This window comes from Melanotaenia boesemani, chromosome 9, assembly GCF_017639745.1.
Source record: "Melanotaenia boesemani isolate fMelBoe1 chromosome 9, fMelBoe1.pri, whole genome shotgun sequence".
NCBI lineage: Eukaryota > Metazoa > Chordata > Actinopteri > Atheriniformes > Melanotaeniidae > Melanotaenia > Melanotaenia boesemani.
Window position 1 is genome coordinate 27,782,481 of NC_055690.1, and position 22,597 is coordinate 27,805,077.

The 22,597-nt window shown below is 38.8% G+C and overlaps 1 protein-coding gene across 2 annotated transcripts in view; it reads right to left on the reverse strand.

Annotated features, from left to right (window-relative positions):
- The window catches only part of vaspb (vasodilator stimulated phosphoprotein b), a 33,634-nt gene extending 11,473 nt beyond the window's left edge, over positions 1-22,161 (reverse strand). The window contains exons 1-2 of one of the 2 annotated variants that reach the window (XM_041995043.1): positions 21,693-22,161; positions 7,406-7,577 (exon numbers count right to left, since the gene is read on the reverse strand). In XM_041995043.1, the coding sequence (XP_041850977.1) occupies positions 7,406-7,577; positions 21,693-21,697 (177 nt within the window). In that variant the 5' untranslated portion in view covers positions 21,698-22,161. The remainder of the gene's footprint in view (positions 1-7,405; positions 7,578-21,692) is intronic. The other variant, XM_041995042.1, reaches the window with a different exon arrangement.
- Positions 22,162-22,597: the final 436 nt, after the last annotated feature.

Sequence of the window (22,597 nt, forward strand, 5' to 3'; positions counted from 1 at the left end):
GAACAGACTAACTATCTTGCAGGAAACATCATCCACTTTAGGACCTGTCTCTGGGGAACACTTCAGTGCTTAATGTTTAAAGAAGGAGACACTGGCAGCAGCGACAAGAAAAGGTTTAGTCAAGAATAGACCCACACCCAGAGTGAGTTTACCCAGCTTTCCAGTTTGGAATCTGCCAAAGTTTCTATGTACAGGGGAGTCATAATTAAGACTTTGTTTCATTCACTGCATAATGCCCAAAATGAATGATTCTTGCATGGGAGAAAACAATAAACCCAAATACTAGCGTCGTCTTTGGAAATATGAACTTATGGTTAAATAAAATAAATTTAAAGTGTAAATGTAATGTGCCTCAATTTAAATTCTTTGGTGATGACACCAGGATAGACTGTTTAGACGGGGATTTCCCAAAAATTTCACACCTTCCTTTGGTTTCAAACAGCACCTAAAAGGGACATTGTTTAACATTTTCTGTTGTTTCCTGACTAAAACCGCTTACTGCATGTCCGCTAATGATGAATGAGGGCAGCGCCCTGATGGTCTGCCATCTTGAAACTACAGTCGCTGGGAAGGAACAAATAGCACCAAAGTGGAATCCCTGTGAGCCAGCGCAGAGTGATTGAGACACAGGAGGAGAAGATAAACGATAGAGGCTTATTTACCCCAGCAAGTTGGAAAATCTATTAAATTGTTATTCACAAAAATGCAGGACCATGCATACGCAGCAGCACGGGAGCCATTTTTACCATCAGGAAACTCAAAAAGGGCATTTAGAAGGCAGCGTGACCAGATGATATAAAAAGGAGGATCAACATAGTGCTAGCCTTCCCCAGGTGGAAGGAGCTCAAGAAGGAGAAAGATTTTAAAAAGGATGCTTAAAGTGCCAGGTTTTTCTTCGACAAATAAGTCAATGGTACTGCCTAAATTAGCTTAAAGCTAACTTTTTTCATTTAGCTTTGCTAGTGTTGCTCGTTACCATGGACAGCATAACAGTAGAGCCTGCTAAAATACACCAGCCTCGTTGGTACAGCAGTGTATGTGTACATGGTTGTAGTCGCTTTCCTAGTCACGGTAAACACCAGGTTTCAGTTGTGGTAAAGCCAGACTAAAAGCCATTGGAAAGGCTTTATAAGTTGGCTTTTACTGTTAAAAAAGTGGATGCTGCGTCTCAAGGCCAGTTTCCCCGTCGAGCTCCGTTCTCCCCATCAGAACCATTCTTCCTTCTAAACACAGAGGAATGACGACAGTTTGATGGGATGCAGTGAATGTCCATGAACTATTGGATGACACACTTTCATCAGTGTTTGAGGCTTTTTGACACACGCCGGCTACCGCAATACGTTTTTGAGAAAGTGAGAGACAAGAATGTACTATACGTTAGAAAGCAATGTACAACTCCGATGTTAGGCGGAAGTAATTCTTACACAATGTTCTTTTAACTCAAGTGGACCTGGACAACATCACACAGTTAAAACAACTGTTCGGTAGGGGACAGAAGTCCCCAAAACAACCACTAATCAATAATGAAAAAGCAGGAAGATGAAGAAAACTGGGCTCTTTGATAGGCCAGGACCGAAAGAGGAAATCTTTCCACTTCCACCTGCTCCTTCACAGCAAGTAAACGGTAAACGATGGAGCCACACAATGCAGTCTCGAGGTTCCTAATTTTACTGTGGTATGCACAATTTTCTTTCTTTTTTTTTTTTGTGATTATTTTGACATCGGCTTCTTCGAACACATGTTGTTGGCTATGTTTGTCCTCTACCCCAAACAATACTCTACGTTACTTCCTTCTTCTTCTTCTTTAAGCTTTATGGTAGTTGGCATACGTCACTTCCTTTTTGGTCCACTCAATAGTCTGTTTGCAAGTGAACCAAGACCCCCAGCTTTCATCCAGACCAGAGTCTGCCTCTTTGGTCCGCATCAGTCTGGAGTTGGTGTTCACAATGTGCTAAACGAATCGTACCATTTGTAGAAGTGGACTACGATCAGTTTATACATCGTTTTATCAGGGCTAATACAAGAATCCTAGAGTTGAATTTACTACCTTTGTTGCTACCTCTACAAAATCTTTTACTACAAACACGACATTGAGTAACGGCGGTGTTGTGTTAAGACCAGCTTCCCCGTCGAGACAAATGACACTGTGGTGTCATTTGATGGAGTATGTTTAAGAGTTTTAAATCCCAAGAATATATACACAATAGAAACAAAAAGGTTATGGAGCATTGAAAGTCTAAAAAAATTCAAATTCAGATGCTTTCCTTTTTAATGAAACTGGGTTGGAGTTCATGTTGTTAAATGAACAGACAAAAACAATGAACTGAACACGTATAAATGCAGATAAAATATTAAATTGCTAAGTTATTTGAACTATATCTTTATTTTTTTTCTGAAGCTATGTTTTATGTACAAAGTGCAGGTTCATAAAGTGTAAGTACTGTATGCTCAGTAAGTTCACAACAGCTCCCTCACCTGCTCCTCCGATTATTTCCTGAGCACCGCACATAGCGTAATGTGATGATGTCATCAACTCGTAATGATGTGATGTCTTGAAAGGCGAAATTGTTCTAGCTATTATAGTTTATAATTTTAGGGCAGTTTAAACTGAATTATGCTAATAGAGAAATTCTGGCAGCTGCCTGCGGCCGCTCCACTTTAAAGGATTAAACCACCTTAAAAAATAAATAAAATAAAATAAAATAAAATAATAATAATAAACTGCATCAATGGAAAAATACTATACTGAATGGGTAAAGGAAAATTTACTACCAAGTCAAGTTGTGTTTGTTCCCCTTTACTATCTTTTAATGGACTTAATTTTAAGTAATTTAATTTACTACCCTGCGATGGTGTGAATGCGCCCTAATATGGGGGTATTTTTCTATCTTTAATCAAGAGCACAATTGTTTGCTTTGAGAGCAAGATTTCTGGTTTTCACACTCAAATATCATCCTGCTCGCTCTCAAAACTCTGCTCTCACACTCAGAAAGTCCCTCTTGCTTTCAAATATATCGTTCTTCCTTTCAAAACTCTGCGCTCAGACTTGGTCTCTTTCCCTCACACTCAGACACTTTCTCTGCGCACTCAAAACTTCTGTTCTTGGATATTTTTTCCACTCTCTTGGGTTGCAGAAAGAGCTGTCTGTCAAACCTCCTCCAGCCAATAGAATACGAGCTAATTCGAGCAACTCGTCCTCGCCTTCTTCAGGGTGCGCTTGTTTTACTTAACACAGTGACTCCACACTCTTAGCCCACATTTTGTTTGAATATAAACTATTTAGTAGTGACTAATTATCATTTTATGTTTTGTATAACAGTTTCTCATTAATAAAACAAATAAGTTGTTTCTGATAGTTTTCTACATTGTGCAGTGTAATAATAATGATTAGCAAAGAAAACTCAACATGTTACGTTTCTGTCAGAGGGGGCGGGGCCATTTTCAAAACTCAACATATTCCGACCGCAAAGGCTCATGGGAGATGCAGATTCAGCTGGAATTTAACCTTTTTTTTATTGCTGTGATATAAATTTGAGTTTTCGGCTTCAATTCATGTGTCATGTTAACAAGTAGACAATGTCATAAAGTTCTGCCCTCTTTGAGTTTTAAATTTGGCACCATGAATGCAAAGGACAGTACAGGAAAAGAAACCAACACCAGCATGTAGTTTTATACTGTATAATGGTTAAAATAAAGAATAGTTATTGGCATTGTTCAATTTAGAGTTCCATTTGTTGTGGCTTTGGGTTGTGTAAGAGAGAATAAGCATCTTCAAGTTATTCTTTTATGTGTGTCAAAGGTCAGTGAAAATACTGAACAGCATGCGTAAATGTAAGAGAATTCAGCTAAAACTACTAGAGGCGGGTAGTAGCAACGGGTTTCCACAAAAATTTCTAGTAAACTCAACTAATCCAGGATTAGAGTGCAGGTAAATTAACTTCTTTATTTTTTATTTGATCAATTTAATCTGGTAGGCTAGATGTTATTTGGAAGCCTGCAGACCACCAGTTGCCAAACAATGCTTTATCTGCTTTGACTTTGTGAAAGTCAAAGCTTACTAGAAATTTTCGTGGAACCCCGTTGCCTTAAACCATTCTAGTTCTTACAAATGCCGAAACATTTCAAGTTTTATCAACATGACCAACCATTAGAATTTACCACCCATTAGTTAACCTATCTAAATTTCTTTAACACCTCTAGTAGTTTTAGCTGAATTCTCTTACATTTACACATGCTGTTCAGTATATTCACTGACCTTTGACACACATAAAAGAATAACATGTAGATGCTTATTCTCACTGACGTATCCACAACCACAACAGGTGGAACTTTAAATAGAACACTTTCAATAACTATTCTTTACTATAGTCATTACACAGTATAAAACTAGATGCTGGTGGTGGTTTCCTTTCCTGTACTGTCCTTTGCATTCATGGTGCCAAATTTAAAATTCAAAGAGGGCAGAACTTTATGACATTGTCTACTTGTTAACATGACACATGAATTGAAGCCGAAAACTCAAATTTGTATCACAGCAATAAAAAAAAAAAAGTTAAATTTCAGCTGAATCTGCATCTCCCATGAGCCTTTGCGGTCGGAATATGTTGAGTTTTGAAAATGGCCCCGCCCCCTCTGACAGAAACGTAACATGTTGAGTTTTCTTTGCTAATCATTATTATTACACTGCACAATGTAGAAAACTATCAGAAACAACTTATTTGTTTTATTAATGAGAAACTGTTATACAAAACATAAAATGATAATTAGTCACTACTAAATAGTTTATATTCAAACAAAATGTGGGCTAAGAGTGTGGAGTCACTGTCAAGTAAAACAAGCGCACCCTGAAGAAGGTGAGGACGAGTTGCTCGAATTAGCTCGTATTCTATTGGCTGGAGGAGGTTTGACAGACAGCTCTTTCTGCAACCCAAGAGAGAGGAAAAAATATCCAAGAACAGAAGTTTTGAGTGCGCAGAGAAAGTGTCTGAGTGTGAGGGAAAGAGACCAAGTCTGAGCGCAGAGTTTTGAAAGGAAGAACGATATATTTGAAAGCAAGAGGGACTTTCTGAGTGTGAGAGCAGAGTTTTGAGAGCAAGCAGGATGATATTTGAGTGTGAAAACCAGAAATCTTGCTCTCAAAGCAAACAATTGTGCTCTTGATTAAAGATAGAAAAATACCCCCATACCCTAACACCTAATACACACCGGGTGTGTGTGCGCTTCATTCCGGCTGCACCGCGGTTTTGTTCCGACCTCCATAGCGCGTTAATTCACTGTGGGACCATTTCAGGTGCGGAGTGCAGTCCGCCTAGCTGGATCTGCGAGATCACAAAACCACATGAGATTGTCTTGTAACTCTCCACTTCCAGAATAAACGTCTCGTAACCCATAATGAAAAAAAAAAAAACACAGGGACACCCTGACCAATTAAAGACAATGTTTACATGGTTCAGCGAGCACAAATCTACACGAGAGCTTTTATTTTGAGAATAACTGGAAGCTTTTACACTGCTTCAATCTAGGGCTGCTCGATTTTGGGAAAAATGATCATCACGATTATTTTGAGTTAAATTGAGATCTCGATTTTTTAACACAATTATAGATAAGAGGTGGGGGGGGGACACATTTGAAGTGTTTACTGTGGTAATGACGGCTAGTTTCTTTCCACCAGGTCCCCATAGCTATTGTTTGTCTCAGACCAGCAGCTATGTTCCACCTGGTGTGATCTGGAAAAAAATTTCGTTTTCACGTTGAAATCCACGTCAAAAAAATGTAGCGCGACAATTCTATACGGCTCTGGTGCAGCTTTACCACAGGTCCGTAGCGGTGGCGAAACATCGGACTGTCACCACGTCTTTCACAACACCCTCACCACACTCTTCATACAGGGCAGAAAGAGACAGTCCACTACAATGGTGTTGAGATGGCAGTGATGCCGTTTGTCCAAAGTGTTGATGAGTTTCTTAAATCCCGGATTGTTCACTGTGTTAATTGAGAAAAAAGTTCTGTTTGTTTATAACGTTTGTCTCTCTGTGACTCTGGGAGCTGGTGGATTATTTAGTTGCGACTCACAAAAATTGAACATTTTTCTATTTTTTTATGTTGCGTCACATGCCCCCGTGTGCACGTCTGCGTGCACGAATGCAACATTTTACATGCACGACTGTCGCCTGTCGCTTGGCTGAAGGAGGCAGCGATTTTCGCTTCCTCGTGCAAGTTTACATAGAAAATGATGGAGAAGGAGCGACGCCACCTCCCGTGTGTCCAGGTGTCTGCAACTTGTTCTGAATAAAACTAAAGCGGCCGGGCTGAGGGAGGAGTCTGCAGCAAAGCGCTGCAATGCCAGCTGTGCTCGATGTGAAAACAGCACAAATCGAAGGACAAAAAATAATCGGACCATTTCATTTTTATGATCGTTGAAAACCCAGATCGTAATATCGATTAAAATCCGATTAATTGCCCAGCCCTACGTCAATCTGATTTCCTGTCTGTCCATATCTGAACTGCTGAGTTTGACACGTTCTAGATGTGTGCGCCATCAAAAATAGACCCCACGTGTATATTTAGCAGAGAGCCACGATAAGGTGCATGTGGGATGCTTCTGACACCCACCATGGCGTGAACCAAACCATTGACTAAAATGGCCATGAAAAGACGCGACACACATGCACCCAGTGTAAACTGGGGGCAAGGCTCTTTTAGAAGAGGCTCTTTTTTCAGCATTGATATAAATGCAAAAGAGCCAAAGTCTAAATTAAACTTAAGATATCAAAGACAGGGTAAATAAAACTTTGGAAATACTCAACCAATCATGAATGGTCATCTCTAAAAGGCAAGTAATCTCACAAGTACTACTGCCCCTCCAGGGCTGCTTTTCATGGGTAAAATCTTTCCCACAGAACTCTATTTAGCCTCTGGCTCATACTGTTAAAATGAAGGGGATTAAGGAACAGTCCTACGTCAGTTTCCTGAGCTTAAATGAAAATAAATAATGATAAAAAAGGTAGATATATGTTAACCTAAACTCTTAAAGAAAACACAAGGGAATGACGTGACCAGGGTTTATCATGTCTTCATGTGACATAGGAATTGTAACACAATTTTCACCTCTCTACTTCCCACCAGCTGTCACTTCAATGTTCCTAGGTGCACTGCAAAAGCAACTGGAGAAAAAACCTTTGAAGGTATGTCCTTCGAGGTGCTCACTAGTCCACATAACCCTGAGAGAACCCTTACATTGTTTTAGTTTTGAGTGAGACTAAAGTTAAACAGTCTTACACTAGCTTGTGCAGACACTCTTTGGCACCACAGATGTCCATGGCCTACATGGCAGCATTAACTATGCATACGCACACAAAACTTGCAAAAGTCACACATGTAGTCTGCTAAAAGCAGACAGATGCACCTGCTGGTCTGTCTGCATCTTGCGTCCCACTATCCTGAAGGCATTGTTGGTGGGGTTGTGAAAGATCTGGACTCTGCTGAAGGTCTGGGGTCCATTGCCTGCTGGGAGCCACTTCTTATTGCCATCATCATAGACCATCACAGTGGCCCGAGCCTGGCAAATACTTGACTCACTGCAACACAGAGAGGAAAAAACAGAAAATGAACAGTCCAGTTGGGATGAGTCTTTAGAGTAAAGCTGTCACTAAGGATACAGATATTAAATCTAAGATCTAATTTGATGTGGTTTAAGTACTGCCAACCAAGCTTCAAGTTTAAATTCCTTTTTAATTTGCATTTTAATGTCTGCACAAAACATTTACTCAACAAGAAAAAAAAAGCATTTGGAGAGGATGCATCACAGACCAGCTGCAAGATTAAAGACAAGGAAAAAAAGTTAATAGAATAAAAATAGACCATGTGAGCGTAACAACTAAAGTAATCTTTTCTGATAACAACCACAAGGAGTTAAAAAAAACATGGAAATCTTGGATACAAAAATTCAAAAATGTTTTGGTGCACAGATAATCATGATTTAAGAAATGGTCTGCAGGTTGTTAAATGGTTAGTGATGCTGCCTGAGTACATTACACATCTTGGAGGAGCAATTTATGACAAATAATAGCAGAACACATGAAAAGTGTTAAATGAAACATTTTAGGTTTGAAATTTGAAGTTTGAGGAAACTGGAGCATCATGTGTCATTAAGCACATGGAACAAGGGAAGGAAACACAATGAAATCTTTCAAGCGCCTCAAAAGACAGCCATACTGACCTGAGATTTTCAGATGCTAGGATATAGTCAAATATATTAGAACTGTGTCACAATAATGTTCTAAATTATGCATCTTTGTGTGTTCTTCTATGTGCATTACTTCCCCTTTTTTTTTTTTAAACAATTTAATCACTTTATATTTGGTATAAAAAGTATTTGTAATAGTAAGATATTCTAAGCTGTAGTATGTGTATATAAAAGTTATAGAAGTATATAAAAAGTTCCTTTGTTGAAAATATTTGTGTAGCGTGAAGAGCAGCTGGAACGGAAGAAGTAAACACATGGGGGATGGAGACTGGAAACTGGAGATACCGGATGGACAAATGAATGAAAAACACTAGATTATAAACAGCCTGATCAAAATTTGGATCCAGTCCATCAAAACCAGCCTGATCTCTGTTTCCACTACCCCCAAAAGCAGACTATCTGAATATTAGCTACAAATCAAAGAAGCAGCACATATAAAAGCAGAGCCTGCCCTGCATGATGCAACATGTTTAACAAGCAAAATGCATTGAAAAGCTAATTTCTGCTTGGAGAAACAGCTTAGTTTGATCCCAAACAAAACGTGTGTGTGTGTATTGGGGAGGGGGGGTTGGTTTACAATGGTGAATGACAAAGAAAGGAAGTTGTGTGGAGCTCAGGCAAGCAAACAAGGCCCTGGAATCTTCAACATGTTGTACATCAGCCTCCTCTTCCATATACTTTGTAGCAAAACACACGTGTGCTCTGAGATCAGTGGCAAAATATTTATTTATAGCTCTGTCCTGACAAAATACACACTGCTAGATATCACTGAGGTATTCCAACCACAGTTTGTGTGTTTACAAGTGTGGATGCCAGACAGGAAGAATCACTTACACCTTCCCTTGGACATGGAAACTCAGAAAAATGTGTACAAATTACAAATATTGGAACAAAAGTTTCATGAACAGAAAAAAATAAACAAAAAAATAAATAAACAAACAAAAATAAACATCAGAAACTGAACCAGCGTCCAATAAAACAAAAGTTAACGTTAAGCTCAGGAGGCAGGAGTAGGGCCATACACAGAGGAGCAAGAGTGGCTACGAACAGTCAATTCCAATTTTCTGCTATTCCCTTCTCTCCTTATTTGCCTTTCCCTTCAGTCCCCTAATCCATCTCTTCCACCTCTCCCTCCATCTGTCCCACCCGTGATACAATCTGCTACTTCCTGTGACAAAGCACCAAAGACACAACCCACTTCCTGCTGCCAACACTGCCTAATAAGGAATGCTCCAGTCTGAATAGCTAACGCTTACACACACACACACACACACACACACACACACACACACACACACACACACACACACACACACACACACACACACACACACACACACACACACACACACACACACACACAGGTCCTGCATTTTCCTACTGGGTGATAACATTTAAATGATCTCCATATTAACAAGAAAATTCACTTTGTCTTTGCAGCTCACAGGACACCTAAATCAAAGATGGGAGAGAATACCAAGCATGGGTTTAGGATTTCATACATTTTTAAGTGCTTGGAGAAGAGCCTAGATCACCCAGGAATTTTTGTTGGAACACAAATATCCCTACAAAGTAGAGGATTAAAAAAAAAGAAAAAGAAAAAAAAACCTACCAGTAACAATAACTGGAATCTCTCTGAAAAAAAAAGAAAAAAAAGACAGATAGTTTTTCATTTGCCATCGATCACAGTAACGGTCATTATATAAAAACATCAAATGCCTTCCTGTGATTGTGTTATTTGGCAGTCATCTTAAAATTGCACCCACATACTCCAAGTTAATTATTTCAGTTTTTCCATTTTAAATTTCTCTTCTTTGCTGCTGAGTAACTTGTACAGGTTTGTTTTTAACTGTCCTGCACTTCACACATCTCTCTCTCCAAGTCTCCAAGTTCATTGTTCGTTGGTATTGAGTTAGAGGGCATTTGTGCTCTGCATTATTAAACAATAACGATCTTTAAAGTTCTCTGAATGCTTAAAAAAAGTTATTTATACTATCTAAGGCTTTCCAGGTCTAATTTTAAATCTGAGTCCTGATTAAGGCCTTTTTTGATCAGCAGTGGGGTCATCAATTACACTTTAACTCCCGATGCTCTAAAACATTGGAGCAGGGTGCTGTAAACATCTTCGCTGTGTGGAAAATATTTTAATGTGGAAAACAAGCGTATCCCACCAGCATGTTCAGTTCTACTAGTTTCTGTCAACTAAAGTTTACAACAAGTTCACTCAACTAAAAACATGACTTGGATTCTGAGTGAAAGCAGAAAAGGGTCAATATTTCACCTCAACTACTGAATTAGAAGTTAAAAGAAAAAAAAAATTAACAGGCTTGCTGTCGACACTGTGGAGTGGGACCATAATCGTGTAAAAAAGGAGTGTTGTTGAGAAAGGTGGGTTTTCAACATATTTTGGATGGAGCTGTACAATAAAGTGTGCCACCACTACTGGTGCCCAGTACTGACATTACTGCAGGTATAAGGAGTTATGGTGCTTTAGTTTAACCTTATTACACACAGGATTAAGTCTTCATTCAATGACAAGCATGCAGTGCCTCATGCACACTAGGATCTCGTTCAAGAGAGCACAGTAAAGCTGGCAATGGAGGAAATGTTGCACGACCGTTTTTTACCACGTTAATAATTGTATGACTGGATTGCAGAGGGGCTAAATGTGTAGAGTTTGTCCACCACATTGGTTTCAATTAGTCTGATGTACTTATGTTTTATAACCCGCAACTGTGTACTGGAGTAAAAAGAGAGAAAAGGTAAATTAAATTTTGGCTCATATCAGTAAAGGGGATGAAATACTTGATTGGGACATCCTTTGCTGTAAGATCTGACTTTGGATGATTTTCAGACAGATTAAAAGTAGGGCTGGATGATAAAATGATCTAAAATTGATCAGGACTAAATTGACAGTCTAAAATACACCGACTCACACTTTTATGCAGTAAAGTGTACCATAAAACCTGATTAAAATAAATCCAATATATATTGAAATTTGATATGTTGCATTTCTAAAAAACTCAAATATGTTGCACTCATAACGTGATGGTTTTAATTTACGCACTCATACTCAACTGAGTACCCTTAAAGATAGAACAAACTGTACAATAATAATAATAATAATAATAATAATAAAAAGATACATAACTACCAAAAAAACTGTTTAAAAAAAGTTTCACAAAAACAAACAGGTTTATTCAAAACCTTCACTGGGATATTAACTCCTACAGTCAGAACAGCCTGTCTAGCAGTTTCCTCTAAACACCTATGGTTGAATTGATCCTGCATCAAACAGCACTGCAGCTGCTGGTGTGAGGGGCAGAGAGGGCATACAGGAACTGGGAGGGGACAGAAACAGGACTGGGAAACGGATGCATATTTAATGGCAGAGAAAGCAATGGCTCCAGAGTGAGACTGAGTGAGCAGCTGCATTATTGATAGAATTACGGACACAGAGACTCTAAAAGGGTTAGTGGCACACATGCATGAAGACGTGGACTTGCACATACCCTCACACCTGTCAGCCTGCCAACACGTGTTAACCCGGTCCACAGGGTATAACCGGCTGCAAAGGGCACGCAATTGGCTTGGACTGGACTGTGTTTTATTGGTGGAATAAATCACCAAAGACATGGTCATAAACAATCTATTCCTGTTCTTCCTCAGACAGAGATCACCAGTTCATTAGTGAGGACACTGAGGTTAGCTGTGTAGCAAAGTAACCAGTCGACTTAAGAGGTTTTCTCTTAAGCACAGACAGGTCACTGGCTGATGCTTCAGGAGGGATTTTAGACACCAGCTTTTTACAATACCTCCAGCAGAGGAAACGATTACTACAATATGTTGATTTTGCTCAAACCACAATTAAAACCAGTGTGTTTCACTTCATTATTACAGCCAGAGTGAGTTCCTGATCTCTCTGGGATCAAGTTCTAATGATCGCCGAGGGGTTAACAGGAAATCACAGTGCATCACTGGAGCGTGCTCCCTTGGAAATGTCTGTATAAGGCTGTGCTCTCTGAGCTTTTCTCCAAACATGCTGGCAAGAACAGTCAGGCCCAGTGGCTCTGCTTCTTCCACCTTTCCTCCTCCTACCTGGCCACCCCCCCTTGTATTCTTTGCTCATTTTTTTACCTCTTTCTCTGAATCATAACATTCAGCAAGCATTAAATCTGTGCACAGATGCCTCTCGGTAGTAACCTTGTATTGACGTGTCTTATATAACACTGCAGCATATATGGCGCAGAGATGAGTATATCTGACCTACGGCGGAGGACCGTCAGAGCACAGATAAACTTCCCCTCTCATTTAAGTCTCTATCTATTCTATTAATCAAGATATAAGTTTATTACACAAAATGATGCAACAAAAACAGAACTCCATTGGTCTATAGGCTGATACAAGATAGATTGAGGCTATAAAGCACTGTCTGGACAGTAAGTAGAGTAATATACTTTGTGTTTCGATCCTCCATGAGTCCTTAATCCCACAATATGAAAAGCTTGCATCCCAGCTTCATAACTACAGACAAGTACAATTTCTTTTAATGATGTTCAGGCTTTTTGACTTAAACTTGCCTTTAGGAAAGTCTTTCTCTATGGCCAACGGACAGTGAAGAGGACTTGCATGAGCATTTTATGCACAAATTTTCACTACATACTCCTGATCTCAGACCAACAATAACATCCATTCAGCTTTGTCTCCGTTTAAAGGCTTTTTTTTTTAAACAGCACTGAAGAATTATTCACACATAACTCAAAACATAATAAACACAAATGTTAGGAAACTGGAGTCTGATTCAAATTAGCAAACAGAAGCTGGAAGTGTTGCATCTCAGATGGATAAACCGTGATTCATTACTTTCTTCTTTGCCAACTACAAAAAGGGTACACTGAAAACCAAACGGATCAACAGCGAGTCCCTTAATATTGACGAGGCTGAGGGGAGGAGCATAAATATGTTGTTTTTCCAGTACTGTGTACAGGTAAATAGTTCTGTTGAAGCTCATAGACACAGACTGTGGCAATGTGCAATAGGTGGTGAGAACTTAAAAATGTGTGAGTTACACTTTCCCTTTCACCTGAATGGCTTACAATAGACAAAGTGAGAAAATACATGCCACAAACCGACACACAGCTGCAGACAGAAGCGAGAAAGGGAAGTGTTATTCATGGAAGGAGCAATGTGGGAAAACCCTGCATGTGCCAGTACATAATGAAAAATAGTCTATATACAATATTACATTGTGTGGCAAGAGCATACTTCCTTATACCAATCAAATTAATAAGGTTGATGAATCCTGAAGTTAAAATTTAAGTAAAACAACCAGAGCATGAAGGTAACTGCATCTTATAACAGCAAATTATGAGTAATATACTTAGCGGTCAGTACAAAACAAACACTGAATATAGTGTCATAATGGTGGTAAACTACTTGACCTCTGACGGCAAACCCACACAATAGCTTGCTGAGGCTGGGCCCAGTCATCTGACTGCTGTCCTCACATCACCCTCTGGCCATGTATACAGCTGTCAGCAAAGTTTAGCTGGCCCAACATGACTCTGAACTACATACATCCAGTGACTATCCCTGAGGTGCAAGATAAGCTTTTGAACAGTAAAGAACAGACCCTGTAGTTGAACATAGCTGCCCAATAAATGTTAATCTGTAGCTCAACGTCAAGACGCTGAACAAAATTCCCACTTCTTTAGTTCCACTGACAGCGTGGATGAGAACTAGATACCAGAAATATTGCTAGTCGACAAACATGCTAAATATTCTGAGGAATAATATAAGAATATGGGAATAATTATTCACTGGTTTTCTTTGTGATTTTCAGAAAAAAATCTGTCTGAAATATCCAACTTTCTTTTCTTTAAAAAAGGGAAGAACTAACTTGGGGGAAAATCCAACTTAGCAATAACTTTTTGAGAAAGATAAAGTTGCCTAATTTCTTGTAAAGCAATGAGCTTAAGTCAGCATCCCATTTACAAAGAAAAAGTTTCATTTCTGTGTATCATCCAACCTAATTTGCTTTATCATTTTAAAACCCTTCTAAGGATAAAATAGGAAAAGTAGACGTCCGCTAGCGCTTTTAAACTTCAGCTTTCTTTATCTTTTTCTTTCTGCCTGTTTCTTCTCATACAGGTCCTAGCTTGCTGCTAAACACAGACGAGCACACACTTGCTGCAGGCTACTGCTTTCTGCCTCCCTGAATCAGCCACACAGACACAAGCAACCAGACCTTCTCGACTATTCTTAAACTCTTGTTCTAAATATCTTTGAATGGAGTCAGACATCTTAAAAAAAACTCCTGAACTGAGAGGACGTGGCATTCCTTAAGGGCTGACTCATCATTTGCCTGGTTTTCAGCACAGACGACTTGTTATTAATACTGGCATTGAAAAGACTCTTGGACAAACCACTTCAAATGCAGAGATGAATTCCTTTCTGCTTCTGAGGCAGTGAAATCTGCGTGTGTTGTGTGTATGAACACACATGTGAGGAGTGGATATGGGGGATAACGACTGGCACACTTATTGCCCATATTTGGAACCATCTCACTTCAGTCCTCCTTACTGAGCTCAATTCCTTTTACAGGTTGGAGCGCATCCTCCTTGACTCAGGCCAAGAAGGAGGCGGGCTCCTCCTTTGAACAATCCACTGGAGTAAACTCCCTGTTGGCTGCCCTGACTTGTCCACCTCTTTCCTTTGCACTGAAAAAGAGATGTCTCTTTTTCTCAACTTTGGGTCAAAAGCTAAGAAAAGGAAGGAGACAACAACTAAGTCATACATCCTGCTCGTATCTGACACAAGGCCTGGGTACGCGACTTTAACATTACCTCAGTGTAGCATAGAGAGTGAAGACTACATTTACTTTACCATGTGTACTGATATGCTTAACACCTTAACCTGAACAATTAATATAGCTTTCGAATTAGCCAAGCATACAACCTATAGCATACATAAAGATAATTCATCTGACTGAAACTGTTCAACCAAAAGTCACGTGAAACATTCAGGCTAAATTTAGCTTGTGTGCTTTAACCATTTTCCATGGATGACACTTTAACTAAAGGAAAGTTAATTCTGACATTACAATTCAAATAGATCAAAGCGCCTCAAGAGATTAGTCAGAAGGAAACATCCATTATGGTAAATGAACAAAAAAAATAAAAAATTGTAAACAAGATTACACGCATCACTGTTCATGCACATAAATGTCATCCATGCAGAAAGTGGTTAACGGTTAAACAGATAAGCTTACATTAAATATGTGTTTCAGTGTTTGGTAACAAACCTTTAGTTATCTCTGGGTTAAAACTCTAGACGCCATGTTATTCTTGCTTAAAACCCAGCATGCAAGTAGCTCTTAATGATGATGTAAGAAGTTAGCCAAAAGGCTAAAGCCAGAACTGGGTTTCCTTCAGGAGTCTTCTATCTAATGCAGCTTTTGTCCACCAGCAATCACCATCATCCCTGATAAGGAAAGCCGAGATCTGAGGATTTGATTGATAGGAAGGTTTACAATGGCTGACAGCATGCAATTGTTTTTATACTAACTGGGGTCCATTATGTTCCATTAGGCAGTGGACCCCAGATGAACCCTGTGTCTTTATGTCCATTAGAAGCACTGACCATACAGTACATCACTATAGCATTTATACCCACAACAAGCTCTGGTTTCACTACTATGTTAGCCGAAAGCTCTCCAAATGCTTCAATGTCATTCGGTTTGACTACTGCACCTATAGGGAGGAGTCCATGTGTCTATAACTTCATTTGACTACTGTACAGTCATTTGTTCTGCCTGATAGCATACAGATGGATAGAGCTTTGAAAGAAGGAGAAAGAAACATGCAAAAATACAGGCAATTGTTCACATAATCTTAATCTGGTTTCAGAGGTATCAGATTTACAGGAATACAAAACAGTTCTTTGCAAACATTACAAGTTCTTTAAATGATTAGATCATCATCTATCATTAATACTATCAGAACTGGACTGTTATCATTCTGCAAAATTCTCTAAATGACAAGAGCTCTGCCATTTTCATCAAGAGTCATAAAGAACTATCTTAAATGAAAAGTCTAAAGAGTACTGAAAAAAAAAAAAAAAAAAAAAAAGTTCTTAGATGTTCCCACCCTTTTCATCTCAACTGGTTAGGAACCTAAAATGATGATTTTCAGCAAAGACCAGATACAGATTAGATGTGACCAGGAATCATGAGGATATCTACATCATGACTGGGTGTGCGATAAAATCACGAAAAATCAAAGCAAGCTCAACAGCGAAGCAACGTTTTGGTAGCTGCTATACGAAATCCAACTTTTGGTGTTAATATGGAATTTGAAGCTACCCAAAGAAACAAACTGTATATGAAACTGTAAAATTGCCGAAGACCCGGTAAAAAGTTAAGCTTATCCTAAGTCTGAACCAATTTAACTGTTCTAATCTTTTACTGGCAAATAATATAACTGTTTAATGAGACAAAAACATCCTGAATATATATATATATATATATATATATATATATATATATATATATATATATATATATATATATATATATATATATATTTTTTTTTTTTTTTTTTTTTAAACACTAGTTCAGAGATTGTTCAGTTCACAAATTTTGAACTTGTGTTTTTTTTTTTTTTTCTTCAAAAGGGCTACTGCAACACAATTATATCACATTTTACACCTGAACACCGTTTCTATTTCAGGGTCCCTCTGACTAATTCTGGACTTCTGGGAAGGACCACAGTTTGTCTCCTCAATAAAGTGTCATTCTTAATATTCAACATTTCTAAGGGAATTTGCATTTAGTCAGCATTTGTACAAAGTTTTTGCATAAAGAATAAGTCATAATCAGTCAAAGAGTTTCTGGTGTCAGCAGAGAAATACATCTGCACAGTTACGCTATTACATCAAGATGTTAAAGACGGAAGTGCGGTTTAAATGCTACACTAATATTACCGTGATAATGTCAGGAGAAGGGTGGAGAAAACAAAAAAAAGCACAAGGTGTTTTTAAAACAGACACCTGGACACGTTTTTTTTTTTTTTACTGAAAGCAAGAACTAGATAAAGATGCAGAAACTGAAACTGTGTAAATTCTGCAGCACAAAAGTAAAACACTGTCAATATAACTAATCTCAGGAACCATTTCTCCATTTTACCCCGTCTTAAAATCCAAGGTATTTCAAACCTCAAAGAACATATCTACCCTGACTTATCAGGAAAGAATTTAGGAGGACTCAGTGGGTAAAATGACTTCAGTAGCCATCACATGTGATTTATGGACTTCCCTTTATGACTCACAATATGTACAATACTGGAAGTAAGATTTTTCAGACGGATACTGAAAAATCCTACTTTAATATTATGATGTTTCTGATATCGAAAAGTACTGTTCAAAAACAAAACAAAAGGTAGTTTGAATTGATGAAGCTGCTTTGTATTATTTATGTTGATCGTATAGTAATTTGGAGATAAATAACTGAAATGCATCAAGAGCCATTGTTAATTGCTGTGCATGTATTAAAAGGTGAATCATCATGAGACCAGAAAAGATGCACAGACCATCATCCAAAATTAATGTGCAATATTAATTATCCATCCATTTGCATGTTTTATTGAAGCAAAGGTAAAATATATATATATAAAATTGTGTTTAGATTAATTATTTTAGCAGATCATTTGGAAACACATTTGGAATCAACTGAGTTCAACACCGACTTCGTGTCAATCCAAGCTATGCTAATGCTAATGTGTATATGAACAGATCTAACAAAGAATGTTTACTTTCCATTTCCACCTTCAGCGGAAACGGCTTCACTGTCATGACCGGGATTAGTTTACACAGCAAATCATAGTATGTACTTGCGAGGATTTGGGTGAAATGCCAGTGAGATGAGTTGGCCATCCTTTAAAATGCACATGTTTAGAGGACTATAAGCAAATTATGCATATTTCTGTTCCAAACAACACTATTTCCTGGATTAAAAGTTTTAAAATAAACTCAGCAAGAAGAAGAAATGTGTTTAAAAAAGCAATTTGGTTAAACTTAAAGCCTAAAATAAATTATCACAAATGAAAAATATTACCATACAGAGAGAAAGTAAGGCAAAAATCACGTTATAGGACAAAAACAGCAGCTACCACCAAGGAAACTGGCTTTGTCACAAAATAGACAATGGAGGATTTTGTGTGTTGAGCAACTCTTGTAGCAAAGCGTCTAATCCAAGAGGCAGGCCAGCATAATGGCCTATTTATGAGTGCGAGAGGTGGGAGGGCCAAGAGGGCTAAATTGTTTCAGGGAAGGGGGCAGCAGTGATTGGGTGTTGTGGGAGACAAAATCACATGGCAGGACCATTTCAAACAGCGTGGAGTGATGAAGTGTGCGTGCTTTGTGATCCGCGACACATTGAGGAGTGTTTTGAGGTGCGTTAACAAGCAACTCTTTATGATGCATGAAATGAAATCATTACTCTTAATCTATAACGGATAAGAATTCCCACAGGCACACCCCAATTACTTGTTATTGCTCCGGGAGTACAGGACTAGGAGAAAAAAAATCTAAATGCTGTTTATGCTCATACTAAAATATATATTTTCACATACATTGTTTTAATGTAGAATCTGCAGAAGATAATAGATTGATGGCAAATCAAAATATGACCTAGAAAGAGAAAAAGCAGGTTTAACTGGATGCAACCAAAACATATAAGCACTGACTGAATAAACCAATATTTCCAAATATTTTCAATTGTATAATAAAGACTGTACACAGACCGAACAAGACTTCAAATAAAAAAGCTTGACTGTGCCAAGGATTAGGAGAACAAGTACAGACACGAAATATGAGCACCCAGACGCATCAGGCAGGCACACACGAACAGAACACAACAAGAATGTACTGCTGTTGCAACCCTAATGAGTTTCATCTAGTTATCCTTACAAGGGCATATTCAATAATATTGCTAAATGCTTTAAATAAGAGTCACTGGCCTGTTAGGACACGGGCTCAGGAAGAACAGTTTAAATGAGGAAGATGACATGACAGCAAAACAAGGGTCACTGTTAAGAGCTGCATTCCTTTCTAGCTACTGGTGAAGCAGACAAAGGAGGTGTTGAGACACACATGAGGCTGAAAGACCTTCTCCCTCCTTTTAAGACTGATCAATAATAATCTCTTGTGAGAATCCAGATGAGCACAATTTTAAATCACTTCCATAAACCCTGACAGTTCTGAGTTTAGGATGTTCAGTAGACTAAAAAAAACAGCATCTTAGACAGAATCATTATACCTGTCTGTGTATGTGTGTGTGTGTTACATCACATCATGAGTATTTATTATTTGAGCCGGGGGCAGATATACTGCTCATGTCAGGCGTGACAGGTTTTTAAGTCAAAGACCCAACCTGTGAATCAAGTCTTTGACAAAGACAGTGTATCGTGATGCAAATGGTTGCACTTCCTCTGTCACCTAACCCCCAGGATACAAGTCTGAAACAGTGATGCAATCACCTAAACAGTCATTGTTATTGTTCACTATGACGAGAATGCAAAACAAAAACAAACAAAGCAAAAAAAGGCAAATTTAAAATGAACGGCTCAAATATTTCATCATGTTTGTATCTGGGAGCATTATACACAAATGAATATACGAGATACTGAGGCGTTACCACAGAAACAGACTTATAGGTAGCTTCTGAGTCAGGATGCCTCACAACCACTTTCTCAACTGGGTCGATTGTTGAACTTTTGACCAACAGACTGCACTCCTGTGTCAACATTTACATTCCACACACACAAACGACAATGAACACGAATGGAGCCGCATACCAGTCATTACCTATTATGCAAGGTGACATGAAGCATTTGGGCTACAATGGAGGGGTCAGAAAAGGCTGCATCCATTTAGAGGAAGGATTCCATTCATTATATAAAATGTAACATTCCCAATGTCAGGAGAAAGATTTCTGAGGGGATGAAATGAAGCACAAACATTAATAAAAATGCTCTACACCAGCAGTTGATTTGAAGCCTAGTTTTATGGTTCGGGAAGCACTTGTTTTTAAAGCGCTGCAGAGCAAGTCGACAATCATGCTGTTTGCTTATCTCAGTGGATTATGGGTAATAATTTTATGATGCATAATATTGGCAGGACAGTGTGTTTTCATTTTGTATAGCTTCTTGCATGAAGCGTAGAAGTATTTACTTGTCTCAAATTCTACAGTACCTTCTGTTTCTCACTGTAGGGCCTACAGTAATCAAAGTTACCACAAAAGAAATATGTGCTAAACAAATAGAAACTCTGGACCAGCCCATGAGCCTGAACTGAGATATATTGTTACAGAAAGGGCGCAGTGATGGGTTTGAGATAAGAAAAGGGGAAAAAAAAAACAGGGGGGGGGGGGGGACTTGTCACTCAGGTTATCAACCCTGCGCCACCATGCTTGCTCCACCTCATAGTCTAGAAATTAACTCTCACCTGACACACGTTCTGATTCTGCTCTTTAACATCAGTGACGCCTTATCCTGTTTAAATGAGAGAGCAGGGAAGCTGCAGCCAAAAGTGAGCATGTAATGAAATGCTCGCTGCACAGGCTGCAACAGGACCTGGAATTTGCGGACATGAGCCTTGTACATGATCATTTTGTTGCTGGAGCAAAACTCTGCTCCCTCATAGAGAAGAAAACAGCAGGGGGGGGGTTAATTTGTGTCTGTGGAATGCATGACATGATATAAACAGCACATGCATTGGGAGCAAGACGACCTAACGATCGCTGAGCAGTTCAAGAAGCCCCCTTTTAAAGCTGTGAACCACCATGCAAAAGTGCCTTTGACCAAAACACTGAATCCCCTTTCATGCTCTATAAATTAAGCTGAACTCTGACCTCTTTAGTTAGGAATACACTTTTGTTCAGCTCGTTGAGGTGTTTGCAGCATTGGTGTTCTTTTTTTGTTGTTTTTTTTTTTTTTTTTGTTTGTTTTGTTTTGTTTTCTCAGGACCGTGGCTGAACTTGCATGCACACCTTATTACAGAAAGCAAGTGGAAATCTTCGCAAAACAATCTTACTTGTGCTTGAAGAAGACACAAAACTATGTTGTTGTCATTTAACCTGCTTAACTACCTCAACGTGAAGATTTCTTAAAGGCAGCTTTAGTTAGACATGTAAAACCGAGCTGAAAGGTAATTAATTTTGAGCCTTTGTAACAGAAACAACAAAAACAGCTACGAGCTCGAGTTGTTTCTGAATGAATATACAATTCAAAGTGTTATAAACCCTTGCTGTGGAGATTAAACAACCAGGCGGTCTGAAAAGGCTTTACGGGATCAGAACTGAACAGTCGCCTTTGGACAAACTAGTGTCCAAAACACGAAGCGTAGTCTGGAAACACAATGAAGATGAAGGGATTTGAGCCGCTTTACCCACCTCATTGTTCGGCCAGAGTGGAGAGCCTCTGCTCGAAGGCAACTTCGGCTGACTTCAGGAGTGAAGCCCCGCTTTAAAAGTCACACTCGTGAAAAAAATAAAATAAAAAATAACCAAAAATTCAAAGGAAAGACAGCGCATCTACACCCGCAAACGGGGTAGCCACCAACGGGATAAAGAAGCACACCTCGACGATTTCCTGGTTGTGTGGAGCGGGAGAGGAGGGTGGGAAAGAGGTGGAGGAGGCGGTGCGGGTAGATACAGTAGTGGAGCGGGCTTGTCAACTCCAATCACTATCCCACAGTGGTTTGTACGAGCGAAAGGAGTGAAGCCGAGTAGAAGCGCGGCTACGTGAAACCCCACGCTTTTCCTCACACTTTCAGCTGGTTTTTACCGCCGCTCGGGAGAGTCCAGTCATCTGCCTCCGCCGGTCTTTTCTAGTGCAGTCCGTCGCGCGGTGGGTCTGTGTAAATTGATTGGAGTCTGGCCCAACCCGCCAGCTTCAAAGTAGGCTACAATCCCACGATGCGTTCAGGTGCGACCTCGTAAAAATCTTCTCGGGAACGTGAGTGGCGTTTCGAATTTTTGTTTAATCAGATAAAACCCTAAGATTATTAACAAATGCCATTTTAGATAAATTTTAAGGAATTATTTTATTTATTTTAAAAATATATTTCCTAAAACACATTATAAACAGTTTATTGTATTTATTTGTAATTTCTTATTAACTTAGGTATATAAGAAAATGCATTTATAGGTGCTATTTAATAAATCTAAGACATAAAAAGTACTTAGTCTAAAAGTATAGTTGATTAATTTTATGTTCATTTCCTGCAACACAAGATACATTTTAAATTTTATTAAGTAAAAAGCAATAATAAACCACGCAGGCCTAAAATACCAAT